The sequence below is a fragment of the Limulus polyphemus genome, unplaced genomic scaffold (genome assembly GCF_000517525.1).
Source record: "Limulus polyphemus unplaced genomic scaffold, Limulus_polyphemus-2.1.2 Scaffold5953, whole genome shotgun sequence".
In the NCBI taxonomy this organism is placed as follows: Eukaryota; Metazoa; Arthropoda; class Merostomata; order Xiphosura; family Limulidae; genus Limulus; species Limulus polyphemus.
The window spans coordinates 24,276-34,115 of NW_013671563.1; the positions used below are offsets into that span (position 1 = coordinate 24,276).

General features: G+C 31.2%; 1 protein-coding gene across 2 annotated transcripts in view; it reads right to left on the bottom strand.

Moving 5' to 3' along the window:
* The window catches only part of LOC106473181, a 12,568-nt gene extending 2,958 nt beyond the window's left edge, over nucleotides 1-9,610 (bottom strand). The window contains exons 1-2 of one of the 2 annotated variants that reach the window (XM_013933861.2): nucleotides 9,455-9,610; nucleotides 1,830-3,052 (exon numbers count right to left, since the gene is read on the bottom strand). In XM_013933861.2, the coding sequence (XP_013789315.1) occupies nucleotides 1,830-2,997 (1,168 nt within the window). In that variant the 5' untranslated portion in view covers nucleotides 2,998-3,052; nucleotides 9,455-9,610. Of the gene's footprint in view, nucleotides 1-1,829; nucleotides 3,053-9,159 lie in introns of both variants that reach the window. The other variant, XM_013933862.2, reaches the window with a different exon arrangement.
* Nucleotides 9,611-9,840: the final 230 nt, after the last annotated feature.

Here is a 9,840-nt window from a genome sequence, read left to right on the forward strand (position 1 = left end):
TAAGTAAAGAACTTGTGTCGCAAGTTTCGTCGGAACGAAGTTACGGAAAGTTAATTAACAAACGGAGACGTAACAGGTAGTTATTAAAAAGGCCATAATAAGTTAATTCTGTCAAAGTTGCTGCTGAAACTTATTTGCGAGGAAGAGATCATGTAGGTCATTAGGGCTGAATGCTTGACTTTAATTAATATATAAGGATGAACAAGATGGCTAGTTAGATATGTGGGATAAATTTGATAGGAAAACAAAGCTTTTTGGAATGGATGAATTACAATTAAATACTGTATGGGCTGTTTTATTTGAAAGGACAGTCTTAAACTAGATCTAGAGAGTGGTGAGAGCCAGGATAAACTAAATGAAGAAAAAGTAAAATATTGAGAAAAGTGTAGTGTACAAACAAAGTACAGGAATAGTTGTAAGGGTAGACTAAATTGTTACTATTGTAATACTAGAATTATGAGAAATAAAATGAAAAAAACAACAAAGACTTTTGAGCATTAGTTAAAACAGATGATTTTCATATAAAGGAAATAACTCAAACTTGGTTAAATGTAGACAATTTTGATGAAAGATATTTCTTTTATATACGAGGTAAAATGATATTTAATAGAATATTAAAAGAAAGAAGAGGAGCTTTACATGTAAAATGTGAGTAACATCCTCTTTAAGTTGAGGATATTAAAGATAAAAGCAAGAAGGTTAAATTTAATTGGGTTTCTGCTAGTGAATATAGGGGTAAAAGGCTTTCAGTTACAATTTGCTACAGACCACCAGATGAAACTGAGAAGCTCTACAATGAGATTAAGATTTCAGCCATAATTATGGTGGATTTTAATCTGAAACATATAGTTTGGGAAATGTTAGAATCAAACCATGAGGGAGGCAGGTTTTTATAAACCATTTAGAATGGTTTTCTTCACAAATTGGTTAGGGAACTTACTAGGAACAATGCTATTTTAGATTTATTGTTAACTTCCAATATATAAATGGTTAAGAAAGTGGAGAATAGGGAACTTATGTATGCAAATTATCAGTGTTCAAGTAGGTTATGTTTTACTTCTTATGGAGATCAGGAATAATGAGATTTTGGTTACAAATTTCAAAAGAGCAAATTTTGAAGGGATGTGACAAGAATTATACGTTGTGATTTGGGCATCTGAGTTGAAAATGTTTCTTAAATATTCAAGATAAATGTATTCCTTGAAAGAAAAAGGGTGGCTGCAAGTGAAAAATCAGGTTGGCTCACAAAGGCTATAAGGGATAAAATTAAAGCAAAACATTACAAATTGATGAGAAACTTAGAGAATTATATAAGATCAAGAGAGTTGGTCAAGCTAGACGATAGGAAATCAAAAAGTACCCTTACAGAGCTTCAATTTAATGATGGTAATCAATACCCATGACCATAATCATTTACCTATTTATTGTCAACAACAGTATCTAATGGGGGCAAGCAGTTGCTGTCAAAATTAGTTTCAGTTAGTATGAATTATTCTTAAGCTTAAAAGGTTGTATGTATGTAATGATGTTTAGTTTCATTTGAATAAAAACTTCCATGTTAATGACTACATTCATTTTAAACATAGTACAATCATCAACAAATTAAGATGTTAATTCAACTAGGAAGAGTACACACTATTACTACTAGATCTACTGAATTAACATTACAAGAACAAATTTGACTACATGTACAATGAATACAAATATTTCAAGTAAAATTACTCTTCTTATTGTAGTTGCTTTAAGTTAATATTTTGAACAGGTAATAATTTATGTTCTCTAAATGGACAAAATAACTACTGCCCAACTTCATACACATATGTACTTACCCTTTTTAGTCATATTTTCAACTGCTTCTAAGAAAATGTCTCTATGAGATGGAGAAACTACATGGGTTAGAAGTCGATGAACTATTACATCTCTCTCTTCTGGAAAACAATGGAAGGCTTGAACATAAAAGTTTATAGTATCTACAGCAGCAATATTCCAAGGTGTAGGTGACCAATCTAAAACTTTTTCAGCAGAAGAGATATCCACTGGTCCTTGAAATACAGAAGGGAATATGTGAAAAGAGAATACAGAAGAATATATCTCAAATGTATCTTCACTTTTAACATACTGATACTCAACACCACGCAGGCCAAGAATATCTTGCATTTTATCCAAGATCATTCGCACTGTAAAATGCTCAGAGAAGGCAAGGTTAAAAGAATGGTCCAACACAGCTGCATCTTTCTCAGCAGCTAACTCGAACACCTTAGGCATGATCTTAGCCACATCCTTCACAAAGACTAGACTAGATGTGATGCTCATAACTTTTTCAGGTATTAAAATAGGTCTACCAGTTGAGTTCACTAACTGAAGCCATAGTTGGTATGTCCACCATCTTTTAGTAGTGTCTCTTGGTCCAATGACATCTGGTAGTCGCAAAAAGATGAAAGGGAAACCTCCTTCATCCCTTTGCTTTCTTAGAATTTCTTCACCAGCTAGCTTGCTATGACCATAAGGATCTAAACTGTTGAGTCGTTCCTGTTCTTTAATAGAACTTGGTCTTTCAGCATCTGTTTCTTTTGAAGGAGTGGTATGGTTCTTTATAATTACTTCATATACAGAATCTGAGCTGATATAGATATAAGTACCAACCTTCCCTTGTAGCACTTTACATGCATTCTGAATAATATCAGGATGGTACCCACTAAAGTCAATCACAAAATCAATATTGCTTGTTTGTTCTAAATATTGCATGAATTTTGCACAGTTCTCTAGTCCTACATTTCTGTCACAAGAAATCTGAGTTATGTAAGGTAAGATACGCTTTTCTGTATCCCAGTAAAGTGTACCACGATTTACAAGAGTAACTTTATGTTCTTTCTTCAGAACATTAACACACTCAGATCCAATGAATCCATTGCCACCAAAAACAAGAATGTTCCATTGTAAACATTCTACTTTATAAAACAAGACAGCAAATACCAACTGCAATATTAGCTTTTTCATAGTTTTATAAATATTCTTGTAAACAATGGTGATTGGGAGCACAAAAATGGCATACCTGAAATAAAGACATATTGGTATATGAAATGTTGAAATTAAAGACTAATTAATTCATTGAATAAACTTTCAATTTTGTTATATTAAGAAACAAATTTTTGACTTGGTCCTGATGGTACAAATTAAAAAATAACAAATGCTGAAGTGAAAACCTACATTTCATAATAATAATAAAATTTATGTTATAAAATCAAATCAAGAGGTGTGGAATGGGTTCCTTGACCTACACACACACACACACACACACAGAGTAAATTTGTTAGTTTTGTAGTTATATGGTAATTTTCAATATTATATTTAAAAAATTGAAAATATTTTCCAACAGAAAGACAAAATCATGCCAGACAAGAAAGTAAGTGTTTTAATAAACATTACAGCTTGAAAGAGAACTTGTACAGACTATTAATTTTTTTGTACTGTAAACAAAAATTTATATTGTTTTTTATAGGAACTTAAATAAAAATGATAAACTGCAAGGTATTTGCAATACTTCATTGCAGATATAAAATCTTAATTTTTCAATGTAGTCTCTTAATATTGCAACATGGGTGATGTAAACTAACTACCAATGTTTCTCTAACTTAACCATTAGCTACCATTTTTTCTTTCATAACAACTGAAAGACAACAAGGGGCCATTTTGCCCATCATAACTATACATTCATTTCATCAACCACCCAGTTGTCTAAATTCAACCATCTCATGAGCTTTCCCAATCCTGTAGCAACTACCACATCTAAAAACAATCTATTCAGAAGGCTGAATACTGTGTTTCTAAAATACAATTGCCTAACTTACAAATAACACCTACCCTGCCAAATTTTAAATCTATGTCCTTTAGTCCTATCACTCTTACCATTGAACATAAAAAAACAAAAATTATGTATCAATTCTATCTATCCCCTTTATAATTTTGAACACTTCAATCAGATCCTTCTTTTCTCAAGCAAAAATATTTTATGGACCTTAACCTGTTTTCATATGACAGCACCTTCATCCCAGGAATCATCTTAGTAGCCCTTGAATAAACCTATTTCAATAATTCAATGTACTTCTTAAAATAAGAAGCCCAAGACTGAACACAATATTCTAAATGAGGCCTAACTAGAGATATGTACAAGGAAATGATAACATCCTTTGACTTGTATTTAACATTTCTATAGATACAACCCAAAATCCTATTTATTTTTCCACTGGTAACAACCCTTTACCTGAAAAGCTTAAGATATTAACCAATCAAAACACGAAGATCCTTTTCTATCATAACATTATCCATTTGATTTCCATCCAGGTAGTAGTTACTGTTTTAAATAAGGTAGTCCATAAGCATTACCTTGCACTTATTATAATATAATGCCCTCTGCAATATTAATTACCCATTTCACCAAATGATCCATATACCACTTCCAACTCAATTCCAGTTTAACTGAACTTTATTTATTACCACCCTCTGCTTCTTCTCCTCTAACAAACCCTTAATTCATTGAGTTAACTTATCCACCACACCCACAGAGATATTTTTCTTTACAGGACTTTTATGTTGAATACGAGTCAACAAACAAGATGACATGGCCTTTCACCTATGACCTGTCTCAAAAGGGTTAATAAATATTTTGAGTAGTAGGCAAGTGCCAGTAGACTGGAAACTAGTTAGTGTTGCACTTATTTTTAAAAGAGAAAACAAGCATTGTTCAAGTAATTATACATCAGTTAGTCTTCTGTGATGGCAAAAGTTCTGGAGATTTATTAAAGATGACTTGCAAAGCTTCCAAACAAAGTTAAACAGTCAGATGTTACTGCTTATGTTTAAAAGGATTTGATATACTTGGATTTTCGGAAGGCTTTGAACAAAGCATAGTATTCATGTTATAGCTTTTAAATCAGTAAGTGAATGTTAACAAAATTGGGCAGTTTATCAGTAAACATTAATATGCTTTCATACACAAGATATATATTTTTTTTATTACGTCTGAAGGTTTGTAAAGCAATGTTTCTCACATGTTTTTTTTCTTTTCACATCTTGGCTACCTATCATGCACAGTAATTTTCATCCTAACATTAAAAATACTTTTATGCATCAGAAAATTTTGAAATTTCAGATAGGTATCAAACATTTCTTAAGAAAAAACTTTATATTTTATCTGTTATTTTCAGTAATTAATCTCAGTACGGGTTCGGTAGATTTGACCAATCTTTCATTCTAGAATGAACACAAATTATAACACAAAGCATATATGTTTAGACCAAATAGCTTAAATATCATAACATTATACATTAATATATATTTATTATTTTTATATTGACCTTTCACCTGTGCCTGGCTTACGTGCACTCACGTTACCTGATCAAATAATATAAAAGTGACCTTTTGTCTGTACAAAGTAATTTGTCTTGGCTGTGTTTTAGTAGACTAGTAATTTGTAAAATACAGTCACATTTCAATTATTATGCATTATATATCTATACAGATTTTTGCTACTTTGAAATACATTCTTACACATATTTTCCCTAAAACATAGAACAGTAAATAAAGAAGTAAAGCAAACAATTATCTCTTCCAGTTACAACCTTTGTACTCAGTTGGTGCTTGATCTAAGTTGCTAAGCCTTTAAAAATTTTGCACGTGGAGGATATGAAACAAAATACTGAGTATAGTTCTAAAATTTGAATTATAATCTACAGTTTGATACCAAACTTATTGACATAAATTCAGGAAATAGTAGTTCAATAAAATTTTGAATGTGAGTCAACAAACGAGATGACATGGCCCTTCACCTGTGACCCGTCTCAAAAGGATTAATCAGAGTAAACAAACTGGAAATCAAACACTAAATGATAGCACCTTGCATGAGTTTTAGGTCACCTAATTAAAAACAGTTAACTAAAACGCATTCAGAAGTTCATGCAAAATTATTTCTGTTTTGTATATATGTGCACATTTATCACATGACCTCAATTTATTTTTTTTACATGGGATGACAATAATAAACAAACCATAGGCATTTTGTCTTGTTCACAACTTTGATGCCTATGATAATGTTTTATAAAGTAGAACTAAATTTTTTATTTAACATATACAACAAATAATTTAAGGACATTAATGGACCCATTGGTCCATTTAGACCACCCCATCCACTAAACTAAATTTTAAAATAAAAAAAGCCTTTCCTTACACTCCCTTAACTTATTGCACTGGGAAATATATGTCCCAGCCACAGTAAAAGGCTATGAGCTAAAAGTTTGTACTTGAAAAAACAAACAAACTTAGAGCCATTCTATGAGCTCGTATGCTGCAGCAAAAATTACAATTCCTCTTGAGCAAGATGAAATTTTTCACTGTGTTACATTCAAAATTTAATTATATACCCTTACTATCAGTGTATGTGAATGAAATTAACATTATAACATATGTTATGATTCAAAGTTTTATGTTATCTAAGTTTTAAAACCTTTATTAAAAAAAATATATAAAAACTACTTAAACTTTACATGTATTGTCACGTGGCCAACGAACTATGAAAATTATTTACTTTGGTTATCTGTATCTTCAATAATAAAATGGTAATAGAGTAGAGGTACATCTAGACAATAAGTTGCTCATATAGCCTTTTGGCTCGTTCATTTCAAAGTTCTCTGAGTGAATACAGTTGAATATAGTAAATTTTTTCAACCCCCGACAGCTGCCATGCCCACCTTCAACAGATTGGCTTGAGCTTTATAGCCTACATGTAGATGTTATATACACACGTGTATAGCCATTAGAAAAAGATTATTTTACACTATAAACTAACAATGGTTGTTTTGAAATTGGCACACAGTTGTCATCACGAAAGTACATGTAACTGACTGTGGTATTGTTGGCTGCTTGACTGACTATAGCACTTATGGTTGTTTCTTACATAAATATGTTATAGTTAGAGATACATTTTAAATTGTATTTAGGTCTAATTAATATATTTTAGTTAATTACGTATTAGTTATATATTAAAATGCATAATTAAAAGGTTTAAAATGTTTTAAACATACATCATACTTTACATCTGTTCTAAAAGCTTATGATATTATGAGCTGAGCGAAATTTTGTGAATGGTTCCTCATGTCTCCCAAAGAAACTGCAATATGCCTCAAGGGCACCATTGACTTGTGTCAAAATGAATAAGTGGTAAAGGGCAAGAAATGAAAATAAAACATTAAAAATTAACTACATATGAAAAGGAAAAAACATGAAATTATGAAAATAAGCATAACAACATCTTTTAAGATATTCTACTAAAAATCAAAAGGTATTTTTTTTTATTTCCTAATTTTAATCATTTCATTGCATTGTATGTTGATGATAATAGCTAGAGTTAGCGATATGGTAAAGAAAAGAAAATATAAAAATTTACCTTAAAAACTTTTGATATTTATTTAGGAGGTTCTAGAGGTTATGCAAATGAAATAGGAAACTATAAGATGGAGAAAAGTATTTCTATACTTTAAATAAAAATTGCCTTGTACTCAAACTATTTTAACAGTCTGAATGCAAATTACTACTATAAATAAACAGCATTAGAAAGACTTAATTAAAATAATTGCATTTTTTGTGTACAAAATACTTATAAACTTTAACAAAATCTTGAGGTTTTGTGTGGAACACACAGTTACTGTATTTTTGTTGCATAAATATCCTTCCCTAGTTCAGTGGATGGTAATTTCATATGCTCGTGTTTAAAGGGTTAATACTATTAAACTTCTATAAACATCCTTTTAAGATAGCTGGTTATTACCATTGAACCAGAAAGCACATTTAATATAATGGAATGTGCCATTATGTAATTGTAGTAGGCAGAAGTAACTTACAGTTTTAAACCAGGGGCATCAGGAGCCTGCCCAGGCCCCGGGGTCAGTAATATCATTGGGCCCCCCTTTCATTCTATTTATCAACTTTGCAAATTTTTCATTAAAAAAATTTTGGTGACAAATTTTTTCATGAATACATGAAAAAGCAGTAGCCATTTTAGCTCAAGTAGTATGCATTTCTAGTGAGCTTTGGAATATCCCACTTTTGGTCCCCTCAACAAACCCCGGGCCAGCTGCCCCCCCCCCCCCCCGACATCCAAAATTAAGCAATGAATGATTTAGCCAAATGTTTTATTGTCCCCAGACAAGAATTATACATTTATTAATAAATAAATTTACAACAGAAATTTTATCTTTTAATAGAGACATGCAACTTTTACTTATTTAAACCATAAAGTTCTCATAGACTTCCATAAACCATTTACAACAACAAAAAATTAAAGAAGCATACTTCAAATTAAATGTCTACCTTGTGTATCATTTAAACACTGAAAGATTTTGTTAGTTCTAAGATTGAATTTAATATTAAGTTCTGTTCAGAGCAAGTTTTGTATTTAAAGTGAAATTAAAATCAACTTTGTCATAATCCCAATAATAATCTTGAGGTTTGGCCAGTTTAGCAGACTTAGGTTAGTCTTATGTGTATATATTAAACTTACAGTGCAAAACAATCTTTATAAGAAAATTATAAATAACTATGCTTACTATTTTACATTTAAATCAGATGTAACATTAATTATACCATATTTAAAAAGTGGTGAATCAGCCAGACTTATGACATTGTTACTCAGTGCATTTAATTTGTAAATTTTGGAAAATTTATGTTAATACAAAACGATTTTTATCATTTTATGGTGACTTGTATTTATAATTGTAATGGGAATGTTAACAGAAAAATGTCTTAGAGTATACTTTTTTTTTATGTACACATAAAAACGAAATTGTCAGTCTATCTCAGTCTCAGCATCCATCTAGTTACACTAGTATTTAAAATTTGCAATTCCTTACAACTTGCACGTAGTAACACCTATGAAGAATTGTGAAACGAATACCAGAGATTACAGCAACTTTCAGTTTCAACAACTTCAAGTACTTGCAAATTCAACTATATATTAATTATTTTTCATTAGTTTTAATACCCCCTCCCCACAAACAAAAAGTGCATTCCACTTTAACTGTAACATTTCTCATCCTTAGTCCCTTTGAAGTTTTATTTTAATGATTGTGATGATGCTCTAGAAAAGCTTCCCGTGATAAAAATCTGTACCTTATCCTTCGACCACAGAAAAACAACAACTTTGTTTCAACTCCATATTTATCCTCCAGTCGTGACTGTGACTCTGGTGAGTTACTTGACTTAACATCTTACGACTTAGTCTTAACTTAAGTTATGGCCGACGGATTATGATGTATATAACGCACGTAATATAATTCTGTATGTATTGCACCCAACAGCCAAACAGTTGTCATAATTTTTTTATACGTAAGCGTATTGTTTACTAGACCAAGAATGATAACAGCGAAGTTAACCGAAATTTAATTATCACAGATAAATGCCTTACACCCAGATATGTCCACCTCCTTGCTAGCGATACCGTATGATCTGCAACCGTACTTCCTAATTCCATTTCTTTGGCAGCAATGGGCATGCGTATGACGAATGCAAGAAAATAATCCAAATACTACCCATCTACTCTAGTTATATTTTACTAGTAAATTACGTGTATTAAGTAAGATATTTTAGGTAATATTAATGCTATTTTTTCTGTATTGTACCACTGAAGGTAATTTTGTTTATGTACACGTTTTAAGTCATAAATACTTTCTTCCTCTTATCTGGAATTTGGGTCTTTTAGACCTTGGGCTTGAAGGGTCAGGTTCGATGTTGTCCTCTTCCTCCTATTGCATCGTCCTTTCAGTTTCAACTGGAAACTGGATACCATGCGAC